At 41.1% G+C, this 18,131-nt stretch overlaps 2 protein-coding genes across 3 annotated transcripts in view; one reads left to right on the forward strand and one right to left on the reverse strand.

Annotated features, from left to right (window-relative positions):
• p4ha3 (prolyl 4-hydroxylase, alpha polypeptide III) overlaps positions 1–1,235 on the forward strand; it is a 77,817-nt gene extending 76,582 nt beyond the window's left edge. The window contains exon 13 of the mRNA XM_055636568.1: positions 634–1,235. Coding sequence (XP_055492543.1) covers positions 634–704 — 71 coding nt within the window. The 3' untranslated portion in view covers positions 705–1,235. The remainder of the gene's footprint in view (positions 1–633) is intronic.
• A 13,552-nt stretch (positions 1,236–14,787) lies between these two features.
• The window catches only part of ppme1 (protein phosphatase methylesterase 1), a 36,902-nt gene continuing 33,558 nt past the window's right edge, over positions 14,788–18,131 (reverse strand). The window contains exons 13-14 of one of the 2 annotated variants that reach the window (XM_055636570.1): positions 17,700–17,767; positions 14,788–15,041 (exon numbers count right to left, since the gene is read on the reverse strand). In XM_055636570.1, the coding sequence (XP_055492545.1) occupies positions 15,026–15,041; positions 17,700–17,767 (84 nt within the window). In that variant the 3' untranslated portion in view covers positions 14,788–15,025. Of the gene's footprint in view, positions 15,045–17,699; positions 17,768–18,131 lie in introns of both variants that reach the window. The other variant, XM_055636569.1, reaches the window with a different exon arrangement.

Raw genomic sequence — 18,131 nt, forward strand, 5'->3', positions numbered from 1 at the left:
AAAGGCTGTCTGAATAACGCAAATATGCAATACATCATTCACTCCTTACCACAAATAATTTAAGAAATTAAACAGCTGTGAAAGAAAGCCCACAGTATAACACAGGTGACTAAAATGATGCTGTCAGTGCATTGAAAATAATGGGAATGTAACACAGTAAAATGTGAAATTTGTTATAAAACCGCAAGATACCTTGAATGAAGATGTTTTGAATTATTATTGAAGTAATTTACTGAAAATATCAGATTTCTAATGACATTTTTAAATTGTACCTCAGTACATGTGACAATAATAAACCTAGACTTAATATTCACTCATTTTGTTTTATTTCCATTAATAATAGACTAATTGTCGTTTTTCTCCCCCACCTGAAAAAATCCAATCATTAGTTTTAATTATCATATGGATGAGAAGGGAATGGAGGGTTATGGTATGAGTGCAGGCAGGTGAGACTAAGGGGAAAAAAATTTGTTCGGCATGGACTTGTAGGGCCGAGATGGCCTGTTTCCGTGCTGTAATTGTTATATGGTTGTTATATGGTTATCAATTTGTTTAACCAAAACAGAGAAGAGCAGTTTTATAACCTGAAATTATTTAACAACTGTTCTCTTTTTAAAAAAAAACTCTTTTAAGTGGCTAACAAGTGGATCCGAGAACACGGGCAGGAGTTCCAAAGAAGGTGTGGAGCTGACCCAGATGAGTAAGAGACCCGTCTGTCGTGGGTCCTCTTGGCATGCAAGAACCTGTCCTGTACAGTGGAGAGGAGTGGCACCATGTGTGTCTGAAATATCGACTGGGAACTCGAGACTATTCTGCACTGGATTCAGGAAACATGGCCGGCTAAACCCTCTTTAGTACCGATTCTGCTCTGAGGAATGCAGCTGAACTGTTTTTAACTCCAGGCAATAAAGCTCTTCATCTGTGGAAAACATTCACCATCAGAACCACAATACGTTGCTCAATATATCCACTGATTCGGTCTCTGACTGCAGCCAGGGGAGACATTTCTGCTGAAGGTTTAAAGCAGATGCATCTGATGTGGAAAAGCGGGATCAGAAAGTAAAATGAACTATTCACATGTGTATTGCGAGGGGAGAGAAAAGAAAACAAAAAATGTCCTCGAATGAAGAACGGTGATTAATTTATAAAAGAAACTCTAAAGCAGACTTATTGCATCATGCATTTCTGAGGGTAATTTCCTTAGGCAATTAAATAAGAAAATGAAATGGAACAAAGGCATGTGATTTTCTCATTATTAAATGATCTATGTGATTTAATTTTGTGGCACACATCATAGGTTAGTTTTGAGATACAGAAGGGAAACCGGCCCTTCAGCCCATCAAGTCCATACTGACCATCAATCACATGTTCACACTAGATCTTTATTATCCCACTCTACGTAATAGGGGGAATTTACGGAGGCCAATAAACCAACAAACCCTTGTGTCTTTGGGATGTGGGAGGAAACTGAAGCACCCGAAAGAAGCCCACCTGGCCACAGAGAGAACATGCAAACTCCACACCAAGTTCAGCATCAAAACTAGGTCTCTGGCACTGTGAGGCAGCAGTTCTCTCAGCATAGCTACCCGTGTAAATATTGAACCTGATACATCCACTCCTGCACTCAACCTTACCTTGCAAGGAAGATACCGAAATTACTCGTTATTTGTCACCGTAGTATTAATGTTACATCACCAATGTTACTATGAAGCAGAAAGGAAAAAAAAAACAACTGCTGGAAGAACTCAGTAGGTCCGGCATCTCTGGAGGTAGAGATAGTCAATCGTGCGGGTTGTAATTCTGCTTCAAGACTGAGGGTGTAAAGTGGGGATAGCTCTTATAAAAAAAAGTGAGAGAGAGGAGCGAGGCAGGATCTGTGCAAACTATCGGTGGATCTAAGTGAGGAGGGTTTGACAGGAGATGGTGCCAGGTGGGGAAGGGGAAACAAACTGGGTAGCAGAGGCTGGGACAGGGAATGACAAGGTATGCAAGAGGGGCTTGGTGGGTGGTTCAGAAGGAGAGAACAAGAAACAAGAGTGGGTGTGGTTACCTGAACATGGAGAATTCATGGTTGTAGATTTTCCAGGCAGAATATGAGGGGATGTTCTTCTACTTTGCCAGTGGAGGAGGTTTTGGAGAAATAGGTCATTGTGGGATTGGGAAGGTTGGCGCAACATTCAGCATTGTTCATCTTCTGTCAAGGAGAAGCTATACTTCACCCTCGTTAGACCTGATTTGGACTACGCAGTTGCAGCATGGGACCCATACACAAATACAAAAATTTCTTCCAATTCAATTCAATTCAATTCAACTTTAATGTCATCGCACAAATGCAAGTATCAGTACAACGAAATGCAGTTTTGCGTCAGTCCGTAGTAGTTGTACATAAAGAAAAACAAAAAAAAATAGAAAGAGGGAAGATACAGAATAATCAGGAAATACAGAATGATTAAACAGAGGGGACGGAGGGACCAGAGAAATCTATCGTCGGGACTCCGAGTTCAGCAGTGTGATTGTGTTGTTATAGAAGCTTTTCCTCATCCTACTAGTACGTGACCTGAGGCTCCTGTACCGCCTCCCTGATGGGAGGAGGGCAAACAGTCCATGGTTGGGGTGTGAGGGGTCTTTGATGATCTTCCCAGCCCGTCTCAGACACCGTTTTCGGTGGAGGGCATCCATGGCAGGGAGCGGGTAAAAGTTGGCCAGGATCCGGGGGGACAGGTGGGCTTTCTTGAGCCTCCTATGGAAGTAAAGGCGCTGCTGTGCCTTTTTGATCAGCTTGGAGGTGTTGAGGGACCAGGACAAGTCCTCCGAGATATGTACTCCGAGGAATTTATAGCTGGAGACGCGCTCCACCTCAGTCCCGTTTATATGGATGGGGGTATGACTGCCTCCTCTGGTCTGCCTGAAGTCAACAATAATCTCCTTCATCTTTTTGGAGTTGAGGACGAGGTTATTGTTGGCACACCAGGCAGTCAGGTGCTGGATCTCATCCCTGTAGGCTGACTCATCGTTGTCGCTGATCAGTCCTACTACTGTGGTATCGTCAGCAAACTTAATAATGGCGTTGGATCCGTACTTTGGGATGCAGTCGTGGGTGAAGAGGGAATAGAGGAGAGGGCTGAGCACACAGCCCTGTGGCACTCCGGTGTTCAGTGTTATAGTGGAGGAGGTGAGGTTATTGACCCTAACAGACTGTGGTCTGTTAGTGAGGAAGTCCAGTGTCCAGTTGCAGAGGGAGGTGGAGATGCCAAGTCCACTGAGTTTGGTGATCAAGCTGGTGGGGATGACGATGTTAAAGGCAGAGCTGAAGTCAATGAACAGCAGCCTGATGTAGGAGTTGTTGTAGTGCAGGTGGGTCAGGGCAGAGTGTAGGGCCGCCGATATGGCGTCCTCTGTAGACCTGTTGGTCCGGTAGGCAAACTGGTGGGGGTCCAGTGTGGGGGGGCAGGCAGGCTTTGAGGTGAGCCAAGATCAGCCGCTCAAAGCACTTTGCAATGACAGGGGCGAGTGCCACTGGGCGGAAATCGTTGAGACTCCCTGTAGCTGACTGTTTGGGCACTGGCACGATGGTTGATGTCTTGAGGCAAGTGGGGACAACACCCTGGGCCAGTGAGAGATTGAAAATGTCGGCGAGGACTGGGGATAGTTGTCCAGCACATGCCCTAAGCACCCGGCCAGGGATGCCATCGGGGCCGGCAGCTTTGCGGTCATTCACCTTGCTCAGTGCATCTTGTACAGCAGAGGTGGAGAGGCTGAGAGGTTGTTCATTCGGGGGTGGAGCAACTTTAATGGCTGTGGTTTTGTTATCCCGGTCAAAGCGAGCATAGAAGTGGTTTAGCTCGTCAGGCAGGGTGGCGTTGTCTGGGGGAGGGGTGTTAACTTTCTGATAATCGGCAAGGGATTTGATTCCTTGCCACATGTGCCTGGGGTCAGAGTTGTTATGGAAATGCTCCTCAATCCGCCGTTTATGATTGAGTTTTTCAGATTGGCCCTGGATGAGCTGTATCCCTCAGCGTCGCCAGATCTGAAAGCGGCATCGCGAGCCTTCAGTAGGAGTCTGACCTCCCTGCTCATCCACGGCTTCTGGTCCATCTGTTCCATCGAACGTGTCCAAAGACAGGCAGCTAGATTTGTTACTAACACCTATGAGAGAGAAGCGAGTGTCACCAAACTTCTGAATTCTCTGGGGTGGAACCCTCTCCAAGACAGACGTGAAGCTCACCGTTTGACCTGTTTTTACAAAATGTTAAATGGTCAGCTCGACATAGACTACAAGACCTACACCAAACCCAAACCAATTAGGAGCAGACGAGGGCATTCGATCCAATTTGTGATCCCAGCTACAAAGACAGATGTGTACAGCAATTTGTTCTTCCCCCGCACAATTAAAGCATGGAATAATCTCCACCCAACTATAGTTACCCAACCAGATGCAACTACATTTAAAGTAGCTCATTCTTCCCAATAACCCTTTCTGGCTTAAGCCCTCCCTTCACCACCTCCAGTTTAAATTCCATTTGGAATATTTTGCAGGACCAAGAAACCAAGAACTAAGAATCAAATGTCAGGCAGCTGTAAAGAATGTTGTTTGTACGAAGAACTGCAGATGCTGGTTTAAAGAAGGGTAAAGGTGGTATATGTCCAATTATCTTATTATAATTTTGTAGCTTTGAAAATGTTTTTAATAACATCAGTCGTCACGTGTGTAAAAAGAAAGGACTCCTCCTATAATATGGTCACCACTAATGCAAACACAGGATGGAGAACCGGGATCAGGAAATCATTGTGAAGCTGACGGTACTTCCAATCTTGCAGATTCAATTTTAAAATAACTTCAGATTCAAAAACTGACACAGCAAGATATATTGGGGTGAAAAACCCCATCTCTGGAGCGATTACTTAAAAGGTTACAGATGGAAATGTGGGAACCTATTTTGAGGGGATTAATAATCTCATTTTAAGTGTTCTAGTACATACAGGGGTAGGATATGCCCATGGAAATGTAGATAAATAGGTGCAGGAAGATTCGGCCCTTCGAGCCAGCACCGCATTCAATATGCTCATGGCTGATCATCTAAAATCAGTACCCCATTCCTGCTTTTTCTCCATATCTCTTGATTCCATTAGCTCCAAGAGCTAAATCCAACTCTCTTGAAAACATCCAGTGAATTAACCATATAACCATATAACAATTACAGCGCAGAAACAGGCTATCTCGGCCCTACAAGTCCGTGCCGAACAACTTTTTTTCCCCTTAATCCCACCTGCCTGCACTCATACCATAACCCTCCATTCCCTTCTCATCCATATGCCTATCCAATTTATTTTTAAATGATACCAATGAAACTGCCTCCACCACTTCCACTGGAAGCACATTCCACACCGCTACCACTCTCTGAGTAAAGAAGTTCCCCCTCATATTACCCCTAAACTTCTGTCCCTTAATTCTGAAGTCATGTCCTCTTGTTTGAATCTTCCCTATTCTCAAAGGGAAAAGCTTGTCCACATCAACTCTGTCTATCCCTCTCATCATTTTAAAGACCTCTATCAAGTCCCCCCTTAACCTTCTGCGCTCCAGAGAATAAAGACCTAACTTATTCAACCTATCTCTGTAACTTAGTTGTTGAAACCCAGGCAACATTCTAGTAAATCTCCTCTGTACTCTCTCTATTTTGTTGACATCCTTCCTATTATTGGGCGACCAAAATTGTACACCATACTCCAGATTTGGTCTCACCAATGCCTTGTACAATTGTAACATTACATCCCAATTTCTATACTCAATGCTCTGATTTATAAAGGCTAGCATACCAAAAGCTTTCTTTACCACCCTATCTATATGAGATTCCACCTTCAAGGAACTATGCGCGGTTATACCCAGATCCCTCTGTTCAACTGTATTCTTCAATTCCCTACCATTTACCATGTACGTCCTATTTTGATTTGTCCTGCCAAGGTGTAGCACCTCACATTTATCAGCATTAAACTCCATCTGCCATCTTTCAGCCCATTTTTCCAAATGGCCTAAATCACTCTGTAGACTTTGGAAATCCTCTTCATTATCCACAACTTGGTATCATCTGCATACTTACAAATCCAATTTACCACACCTTCATCCAGATCATTGATGTACATGACAAACAACAAAGGACCCAACACAGATCCCTGAGGCACCCCCACTAGTCACCTGCCTCCAACCCGATAAACAGCCATCCACCATTACCCTCTGGCTTCTCCCATTCAGCCACTGTTGAATCCATCTTGCTATTCCTGCATTTATACCCAACAGTTGAACCTTCTTAACCAACCTTCCATGAGGAACCTTGTCAAAGGCCTTACTAAAGTCCATATAGACAACATCCACTGCTTTACCCTCGTCAATTTCCCTAGTAACCTCTTCAAAAAATTCAAGAAGATTAGTCAAACATGACCTTCCAGGCACAAATCCATGTTGACTGTTCCTAATCAGACCCTGTTTATCTAGATGCTTATATATATTATCTCTAAGTATCTTTTCCATTAATTTGCCCACCACTGAAGTCAAACTAACAGGTCTATAATTGCTAGGTTTACTCTTAGAACCCTTTTTAAACAATGGAACAACATGCGCAGTACGCCAATCCTCGGGGACTATTCCCGTTTCTAATGACATTTGAAATATTTCTGTCATAGCCCTGGCTATTTCTACACTAACTTCCCTCAATGTCCTAGGGAATATCCTGTCAGGGCCTGGAGACTTATCCACTTTTATATTTTTCAAAAGTGTCAGTACTTCTTTTACTTTGAACCTCATAGTATCCATAGCTACTCTACTAGTTTCCCTTACCTCACATAATTCAATATCCTTCTCCTTGGTGAATACCGAAGAAAAAATTGACCTCCACTGCCTTCTGTGGCAGAGAATGCAAGATTTACAACTCTCACCTAAATGGCCTAATCCTTATTCTTAAACTGTGATCCCTGGTTCTGGGCTCCCCAAACATCAGGAACATTTTTCCTGCATCTAGCCTGTCCAATCCTTTTAAGAATTTTGTATGCTTCTATAAGATACCCTCTCATCCTTCTATATTCTGGTGAATACATGCCCAGTCGACCCATTCTTTCATCATGTCGGTCCCGCCATCCTGGGAATTAACCATTAAGAACCTATGTTGCACTCCCTCAGTAGCAATAATGTTCTTCCACAAATTAGGAGAACACTATTGCACATAATACTCCTAAACTGAAATTCTCTTGCAATGAAAGCCAACATGCCATTAGCTTTCTTCACTGCCTGCTGCGCCTGCATGCTCACTTTCAGTGACTGATGGTCTCGTTGCACCTCCCCTTTTCCAAAAATCTGCCTTCCTGTTCTTGCCACCAAAGTGGATAACCCCACATTATACTGCAGCTACCATGCATCTGCCCACTCACCCTAGTCCTAGTCACCCTGTAGCCTCACAGCATCCTCCGCGCAGTTCACACCGCCACCCGGCTTAGTGTCATCCACTAACTTGGAGATGTTACATTTAATCCTCTCGTCCAAATCATTAATATATATTGTAAATGACCGGGGTCCCAGCACAGAGCCTTGCGGCATTTCACCAGTCACGGCCTGACATTCTGAAAAGGGCCCATTAATTCCTACTGTTTGCTTCCTGTCTGCCAACTATTTCTCTATCCATGTCAATACCCTACCCCCAATACCATGTGCTCTGATTTTGCACACTAATATGTGTCCATGTAATTTGCACACTAATCTCTTGTGCCCATGTCAGTTATAGAATGTACAATGCTGGAAATACTCTGGAAATACTCAGCAAGTCACCAGCATCTGGGGAAAGATTAGCAATGTTGCCAAGTCTTTGACCTAAAACATTAACTTGGTTTCTCTTTCCCCAGATGCCGCCTAAGCTGCTTAGTGTTTTTCCAGTATTTTCTGTATTCATTTTTATTTCCAACATCTGCAATTCATTTTCAATTCCAAGTGACATATTTAAGAGAAGACATTAGAAATAAAATTGTATGTATTTTAGTGATTCATTTTAGTGAACTGCATTTAAACTAAATACATATTTCCACGAGAGGGAAGTGTCTGCATTAAAGGATGAAATTAAAATTATATTTACAGTATATTCATAGACTTTGCATTAGGATCTCTACCATAGTTCTTGCAGACATGGAAAAGAAATGGATGCTTTTGGATCGACAGTACCATTCTTAGCCATCCTTTTATGTACCGCTCCATGAAGTACTACTTTGTTAAATGAAAATGTCAGATTGCATAATATGTATTGGTGGCTTGAAACACAATATGCAAAAGATAATATTTGAAAACAAGTTTTGGTTTTGTAAGTCCTTTGCCATTTTAATATAAACAGATGAAGAACTTCTATTCAGACATTGAGAAAAAGGAACAAAAGTAGGTCATTTGGCCACTCAAGCTTGCTTCAACATTTAATAAGACCAGGCCAATAAGAATCAACTTTCCCGCTCACTTTTCCACCCTTTTCCTGAATTCTCTTAATGTTTAAAAACCTTTGCCACCATTTAATATATTCAAGGATTCAGCCTCTTGCACGTTTCCGCGGCAAGACATATATAAAGACTCTCAATCTTTAGAGTTAAGAAATGCTTTCTCATATGGAGGTTAGGCAGTTGATTATCTGAACTGAGATGGATTAGTACAGAGGAAAGCACGGCAAGGCCAACCAGTCCTTGTACATCAATTGATGACAGTATACATCCAGCTGCAGGCAGGTAAGATTGAAAATTATATGTTGGCCTTGGAGCCAGAAAAATTGAGTACAGGGGCAGGAGGGCAGTGTTAGCTGTCAGGAGGATGCTAGGAGACTGCAAGGTGACTTGGATAGGCTGGGTGAGTGGGCAAATGTTTGGCAGATGCAGTATAATGTGGATAAATGTGAGGTTATCCACTTTGGTGGCAAAAACTGGAAAGCAGACTATTATCTAAATGGTGGCCAATTAGGAAAAGGGGAGATGCAACGAGACCTGGGTGTCATGGTACACCAGTCATTGAAAGTAGGCATGCAGGTGCAGCAGGCTGTGAAGAAAGTGAATGGTATGTTAGCTTTCATAGCAAAAAGATTTGAGTATAGGAGCAGGGAGGTTCTACTGCAGTTGTACAGGGTCTTGGTGCGACCACACCTGGAGTATTGCATACAGTTTTGGTCTCCAAATCTGAGGAAGGACATTATTACCATAGAGGAGTGCAGAGAAGGTTCACCAGACTGATTCCTGGGATGTCAGGACTTTCATATGAAGAAAGACTGGATAGACTCGGCTTATACTCGTTAGAATTTAGAAGATTGAGGGGGGATTTTATAGAAACTTACAAAATTCTTAAGGGTTGGACAGGCTAGATGCAGGAAGATTCCCGATGTTGGGGAAGTCCAGGACAAGGGGTCACAGCTTAAGGATAAGGGGGAAATCCTTTAAGACCGAGATGAGAAAAACATTTTTCACACAAGAGTGGTGAATCTCTGGAACTCTCTGCCACAGAGGGTCGTTGAGGCCAGTTCATTGGCTACATTTAAGAGGGAGTTAGATGTGGCCCTTGTGGCTAAAGGGATCAGAGGGTATGGAGAGAAGGCAGGTATGGGATACCGAGTTGGATGATCAGCCATGATCATATTGTATGGCGGTGCAGGCTCAAAGGGCCGAATGGCCTACTCCTGCACCTATTTTCTTTGTAACTATGGATGTCTTATTACATTTAGGGATGTAATGTTGAGGCTCCATAAGGCACAGGCAAAGCCACATTTGGAATATTGAAAGCAATTTTGGGCACCATATCTGAGGATGTTCTGGCTCTGGAGAGGATCCAGAAGAGGTTTACAAGAATGATCCCAGGAATGAGTAGGTTAACCTATGATGAGAATTTGGCAGCACTGGGCCTGTCCTTGCTGGATTTTAGAAGAATGAGGGGGGATCCCATTGAAACATACAGAATAGTGAAAGGCTTGATTAGAGTGGATGTGGAGAGGATGTTTCCACGAGTGGGAGAGTCTAGGACATAGCCTCAGAATTAAAGGACATTCTTTCAGGAAGGAGACATTTCTTTAGTCAGAGGGAGGTGAATCTATGGAATCCTTTGCCACAGAAGGCTGTGGAGGCCAAGTCAGTGGATATTTTTAAGGCAGAGATGGATAGATTTTTGATTGTCAGAGGTTATGGGAAGAATGCAAGATAATGGGGTTAGGAGGGAGAGATAGATCAGCCATGATTGAATGGCATAGACTAGATGGGCCAAATGTCCTAATTTTACTCCTATCCCTTATGACACGGTGGTCTAATATCAACCCCAGGGTGGCTCATCTTACGTTGATTTCTATGAGGGTTCTGACAGGAAGATTGAGATTACACAAACAGTTTTAAGTAGTCTCAGCAAGTGAACCAAAACACTGCCTCACAAAATTGGTACAATCTATCGTGGGTTAGTTAAGAGCACATTTTGACATATTTTTAATCAATTTGTTTTCATGCTCTCTTTTAGTTTCTTTGATTTGTACATTCATCATATGTTTTCTGTGGATTCACTTTTCCGAGGATTGCTAACCAAACTTGTTAATTTAACTGAGATAGTTTGGTCTGGTGTTATACTCCATCTAGTGCCCAAACAAAGAATTTCGAAGTCAGTTGTAATTTTCAGTAAAGAGTTCAAATATTTCACACTCTGGTATTGAATTTATTCCTTGCGTAAAATAATCATTACAGCAAGTTCAATGAAATAAGCAAATAAAGTTCCACAATAGTTTCACTACTAACTACAAAATGAATTGTTTCACAGTTATTGAACAACATGGCCTTAGAGTGCAAGCGAGAAATGAAATAAAATTAATTTATTTCATCCATCTGTTTCATACATTTCCTCTCTAGAAACAGAATGAATTTAAACCTGCAATCATTTAAATTCTTGCAAACATAATTTTTCTAGGATAGAATTGAGTAGATTTTCATGCAAAAGGTCTCTTAATACTAAACAATATTATTGAGTTTCTTCTACAAAACAATGCTGATGCATACTAGACCTTGTTCATGAGTAAACTTACTCTGGTTTGAATAGTAACATCCGCTCTTGGTTTAAACCACAGCAGTAAGATCCTGACTAAGTATTATAGCAACAGTTGGACTTTAGGAAAAGTAAGTCACATTTGCCTGTATTGGGCTTTTTTTTTTTAAGGCGCTAAAATAGAATAAGACACTTGTAAATATTGGCCAGTTCAATGTAAATGAAATTCCAAAATAGCAAATTCTTAAACAAGCATTACTTTCACTTTGCCATCCACATTATTACTCATATCACAAAGATGTGACTCAATGCACATATGTTATGCATACACCCCTACTAATTGATGCTAACATGCATGATTGCATTGTGCACAGAGAAATTTGGACATTGCTGCATTCACTCAGGATGCCCCAGGCATGATGCAATTTTGCATCTGCTGACAAGGAAACAGAAGTGCAGCAATTGCTGCAGATTGCAGTCTCCCAAATTAAAAAATTAGCATGCTGATTGCAGTTGCTTTCAAGATATTCCTACTTAAGCGTTTTACTTCGCACTTTTACACTACCATGAGGAAATGAAGCAGGAATGTCACACATTGGACATTTAGAACCAAAGTAATTGTGGAAATCCAGATTTAGTGAGCACAGCATTACTCATCTTACGTCAAATTTGTTCAGAACATTTGCATCCAACCACACATTTCTTTCAATCCCTATCCGATTAGCTTTATATTTTTCTCTGGTTAAAATATTTGTGACCTTTTACTCTCAGGGGGAACAGCAAGTTGTTTTGGTGCTAAGAACTTACGCACCCTCTGGAACCTAGCAAAATATTCTCATACACTTTTCAGGGAATGTTTGATTTTACATGTAGGATCAAATGCTACATTAATAAACCACTTCTTGAACATTCGCCACCTTGCACTGAACTTTGTCTCTAAATCATGTTTAAAAAAATCCAAGTGTATACTTGGAAAATCATTCCCATTACTGTTATGTATTTGTTTCAGACACCAAGATAAATTTTAGCAGAAACCTTTAAAGAACTTAATAGCTAAAATGCTACGCTAGCTCTGTACTAATCTATTAATTTAAGCAGACTTACTCTCCTAGGTTATATCTGACATTTATTCACAATTTCAATATGTAAAGGTACATTTACAAAAGGGCAAGAACAAGCCTGAATAAAAACAGGAATAAAGATACCAAGGCGTTGGAGAAACATGACGTTCTACCAACTTGCAAATTACAAATTAATTTTTAGTTTTGTTCACTTCTTATAAGGGCTTAGTTGGGATTTAACAAGATCTTAAAGTTGTGGATCCATAATGAAGGTAAAATTAAAATAAAACTGCTTCCAAATTTTACCAATAATATTTCCAAGTAAAAAATAAGAAAACAGTTCTGGGCAGTTTCTCAGTTAAATCAAACTTTACTAAAGCATTGAAAGTTGGCATTAAGTAAAAAGCCTCATTCAGAAAGAAAATGTTTATCCATTGCCTTTCTCACTGAAGTTAGTCTATATATTGACGCTCAAATTTGTAATTCTAAAATATAATTTTTCCTTTTATTTTAAAAATATATAATTTGTGCTAATACTTTGTAGGAAACAGGCTTAAGTATATTTATCTTTATTCACCATTTGTGAAAACAATAGTGGGAGTCAAATAGCTTTAGAGTTCTCAGACCAGAAAGCAAATATCTAAAGAACAAGATGAAATAAAATTTGCTGCAAGTGTCCGTCTTGAATATAAGGGTCGCATATTAAGTTAGTAAAGGGCTAATCTAGATCTGATTTCAGAAGTGCTCCATTATCTACAAAGATAAAAAGTATACAGAACTAAAAACTGAAAAGGCTTGAAACTTTCTACCTGACAGGCAGCATCTGTGGAAAGAGAAACAGTTAAGTTTGGAATTATGACCTCAAATCAATGTAGACATACAGGCTGAACTTTCAGAGAAAAGAGTAGAGGAAAGAAAATGTAAAAAAAATCCAATGTCTTTGGAGAGACATTACACTTGTCCAAATGGTCATCCACAGTCATCCTATACAATCATGATCTGAGGCAAATCAGCATTGTACTCATCCCTTTCAGGGTGGCCTTCTTAATTACATATGTAAAAATCATGAATGTGGTACTGGTGGGCACATTGACAAATGGGTGCCAGAAGGATGTGCCTTGAAAGGCAGCTGGTTAGGCTGTGGTGGAGCTGGAGAACCTTCAAATACAGACACAAGGAACTGCAGATGCTGGTTTACAAAAGAGGATATAAAGTGCTGGAGATACTCTGACAGCTTCTCTGGAGAACCTCTGGCAGCTTCTCTGGAGAACATAAATAGGTCACCAGCCACCAGAAAGAAGGGGCCTGCCTCGAAATGTCACCTGTTCATGCTGCCTGCCCCACTGAGTTACTCCAGCACTTTATGTCTGAAAATGCAGACAGCTGCTGTTAGGCGCAGTTATATTTTTCAATTTCGGAGAAGTCTGACATTAGGTACCCGGCTGCAATTAGTACAATAAAGAGCCAAAGACCTATTTTAGGTGAGCACCTTGGGCACACAAAGGAAGAACAGCAACTAAAATACTGCTGGAGTCTGGAATGAGAATGGTAGTTCAACCCTAAGCCCTGACTCTCTCTCTCACCATCCTCCCTCTCTTCAGCTACAATAGAATATTGATTTTTCATCACAATTTATCAGATTTGCAAGTGAGATCAGAGTTTTAGTCATCTTTCTAAATAAAACCAAACCTCACTTTTTCTTATTTAATGTCAATATTATTGGCAATAACAATGTCCACATGTAGCAGTGCAAAATTCCAGTTACAGAAACTTCTAATAAAGTAGCCCAAAAAATACATTTCAGCCGTCTCCTTTATAGATGCCATCTGATCTGTTGGGAACTTGCAGCAGATACTCTCTGTTGATGTGAGCAGTTTTGTGCATTTTCGGTGACCTTGGCGAGCTTTGTTCCATTCTTATTCTTCACACTTAGTGAAATGAGTCCAGCCTTACATTGAAGAAGACTTGGAAAAAGTTATCTCAACAGTTCAGAGGATCAGCCGACTCTTTCTAGGTGTATATTGTACTAAAATTATTTTTAAATCTGTAATGAATATGGATGCTGTATAGATCTGGTGGATACCCTCATGCAGCTATTTTGCCTGATGACAAGAAAACATGACACATTGCCGAGTAAAGTGAAATATAAGTGATCTTTTGTCACCCATGTGTTCCACTAGCCAACATCTTAAGACAATAGTGTTACTATGATCTAAACACTTACTTTTTTTTTCCATAAACAATTTGGATCATACTAAATGAAATAAACATCATATCTCGTCACAATAGAAATCAAAACATGTGCAAAATCATTTGTTTGTCAACAATTAAGGCCAATATAGTTTGATCCCAGAAGCACATTCTAAAGTCATTTTAAATCGGATTATGCCTCAGTATGGGTGTCGAGTAGGAGTATTTGCACTCTAACAGCTAAAGTTGCAAACCAAAATCCAGCCGCTTATTGTATTTGGTTGGGTTGTCCTGCAAACTTGCACTTGTATTTCTCTTTTTATTTCTTTGATTTCTGACTTTGGAAATACTTCACTAGAAGAATAACAAATTCAATTTTAAAACTCGCTCAAACTTAACCACAGGCATTACTATCTCAAACACACAGTTCCAAAGCACATCTTAAATCTTTAACCAACAGTACAAAAGTAAATGTTCCCAGGTTCTAAAGCAAAAATGTGTGCAAGAAAGAAATACACTGTCTGAGCAAGCAATCCCCTTTTAATTGATTTTAATCTTCGAATCACAAACAGGTTGTATTATTCAACCATTGTGCAGTGCCAGATTCTACCAATGAATGCAGTGGAGTGGTGGAGGAATCTGGACTTCTGTCATTCCCAGCTTCTCTGTATTAGATTAGGTGGATGGCAATATGTGGATACTTCACAGTGGCCCCTGGTGCAGCTAGACGCAAAGTTGAATCTGAAGGCTGCTGGATCTATTAAAAACTGGGGTAACTGCTGAAACAAAACAAAGACATCTTAGGTTTACTGTTAATGAATCATGCATCAAGATACTCTTTCTGGTCAGCAACATTATCCATGCACAAATAATAGATATCTCAGGAGGTGGTACCACAGTTGTGGGCAGTGGGCAGATGTTATAGACCTGCACGGGAAGGTAGATGCTCCCATCCCCATGAGTCTCGGGCAGATGGGGCACGTCATCCTGGGAAGGCAGTCCATCTAGGAGAGGGAAAACTCTGATTTAAAACATCCACTGCCTTGTGGCCATATCCATTCATGGAAAAGGCTCCAGGAGTAAACCTCAAGAAAATCCAGAGTCGGAGCCCCTAAGGCAGTTCGTCGTTGTCTACAACCTCGCTCTGGCAGCTCCTGCGACAGCGCTGGTGCCCAAACTGTAACGGCCCTGCTGTTCCTTTGGATCGATCAGCGACGTGGGGAGGAGGGGAGGGGGGGGGGGGGGGGGGGAGGGGGCTGCTGCATGGGCCACAGCCTGTCCTCCATATGACATCGCCCAGGTTTGCATACGACCACACATCACCTGCAAACTTGGATGCATCACCCATAATCAAGCATGACCGAGGGGGGGCTACTAATTGGTATCATAGTGGTTAAGTTATTAGGCTGGCATCAGGAGGCCTGAAACACTAATCCAGTGGCACAACTTGAGTACCACCACAGAAACTGGGGAATTTAAATTCAAGTAATGAAATAAATCTGGAATGGAAAGCCATTGACGACAGCGGTAATCATGAAAATAGCCTCCATACACTAATGTCCTTTGGGGGTGGAGATTTGACATCCTTAATCCATCTGACATACACACAACCCCAGCTTGTCAAAGCGGTTGCTTCTCATTCATGCAATATTTTGCAGTGACACTTCACATCCCATGAATGAATATACAAATATTAACCATTGCTTTCTTTCTGTGTAAACAATGGTTCAGCACTAGATCAGAGGGCAGCATTAGTCAGTCAATTTTTTAAAAATATCTCGAGTCTTTACCAAATGTTTATCATGTGGCTAACCCAGGACACAGCTTCCATTAATAAACACCATATATGAAGATAGACACAAGAAGCTGGACAGACTGCACCTCTGGAGAAAAATAATTGGTGACGTTTCGGGTCAAGGCCCTTCCTCAGTCTCGACCCGAAACGTCAACTCGAGCTCATTGTCTATCTTCAGTTTAAACCAGCATCTGCAGTTTCCTACACATCATATTTCTGTGGTTGGATCATGTTCCATGCAGAAGCAATCTGGAATAGCTTTTTGATCAAATGCTTGAATTGATATGTACAATCCCCATTATGTGCACAAGTCACCTCAAACAATAAATAATGTCTTCAAGAAGGAACTGCAGATGCTGGAAGATCGAGGGTACACAAAATTGCTGGAGAAACTCAGCGGGTGCAGCAGCATCTATGGAGCATCAGTCTGAAGAAGGGTTTCGGCCCGAAACGTCACCTATTTCCTTCGCTCCATAGATGCTGCTGCACCCGCTGAGTTTCTCCAGCAATTTTGTGTACCCTCAATAAATAATGTCGGTTCTTTTTAAAAACGAAACAAATTAGTTTAGTTTAGAGATACAGCATGGAAACAGGCCCTTCGGCCCACCAAGTCCCCACTGACCAGTGATCCCCTCACATTAACATTACACTACACACACCAGGGACAATTCACAGTTATACCAAGCCAATTAGCCTACAAACCTGCACATCATTGGAGTGTGGGAGGAAACCGGTTCTGCCGGAGAAAACCCACGCAGGTCACGGAGAGAACATACAAACTCCTTACAGACAAACATCCATAGTCAGGATCAAACCCGGGTCTCTGGCGCTATAAGGCAACAACTCTACAGCTGTGCCACCATTTAAAAAAAGAATAAATTCACATGACCATAAAACTTAGGAGTAGAGCTAGGAAGCGGCCGCTCCAGACAATTCCAAGCCGCTGAGGAATGTTCACCTGACGTCGGAGTTCCAGCTTTCCGGCAAGAGGGCCTGTAAACATCGGACTGGCTGCGGAGGCCACAATTGGCCCAACTATGGGTGAACAGGGAATGGGACTGGACTTTGCTGCCTTCCCCCACAGTGGGAACCATTGTGGGGGGATGTTTGTATGTTTATTGTTAAATTCTTTAATGTTGTGTCTTCCTTTATTCGTGTGCTGCATTGGCAAGTCAAATTTCACTACACCATTTGGTGTATGTGATAATAAATGTCCTCTGTATCCTTTGTACCATTCGACTCATGGTCTGCTCCGTCATTTGATTAAAACTGATCTATTATTCCCTCTCAACCCAATTCCCCATAACTTTTGACATGGGAAAGCAATAGACTGTGTTCCCAATTTAGTGAGGTAGGAATGGGCCCCAAGATTAACATAATCAAAAAGGTATAGATGAAGAACGTAACAGAGAAAAACTCACACTGATATTGATTATTGAAGTAGAGATCATAAATTATTTGAATACAGAAATATTATACGATTAATAAACCAACATTTGATCACCAATAGATTTTTAGGCACTGATGATTATCAGGATCAGGAAGTGGATGAGAAAGGAATCCACAGCAATCTTAATGGTGACCTTCATGCTGCAATTAATCAAATGCAGTATAGAAAACAATGGATAAAAAGTCTTACCTTTGAATATCACCCTTTGATTCTGTAAACTTGTTACGAATCATAAATGTTGCAAGTGCTTCTGCTACCTACAAAACAATGACAGTCAATATAAAGCTAGCTGCATGTGATGGATTAGATTTGAGCTCCAGTTTAGAAAGACCATCGTAATTAACAGATTGTAAATTTGTTAAAAAAATACACTTGTTTTTCAAAATAAATCAAATTTTAAACTAAAATTCATGAAGATTTAATTAACTAAATAAAACACAAATACAAACCAGAACGTACTGCAGGTCTGCAGCACCTCTGCAAATTCTGAGGAAGACCTCACATATGAAGTGATTTTTATGTCACAGACTAGACACCAAGTTACATTCTTATTTTAAATTTGTGGCTTTTACAGATTTTGGTTATACAAATTATTATTTTTTTAAATTCCAAAGAATCCAT

The sequence above is a fragment of the Leucoraja erinacea genome, chromosome 6 (genome assembly GCF_028641065.1).
Source record: "Leucoraja erinacea ecotype New England chromosome 6, Leri_hhj_1, whole genome shotgun sequence".
NCBI classification, from domain to species: Eukaryota; Metazoa; Chordata; class Chondrichthyes; order Rajiformes; family Rajidae; genus Leucoraja; species Leucoraja erinaceus.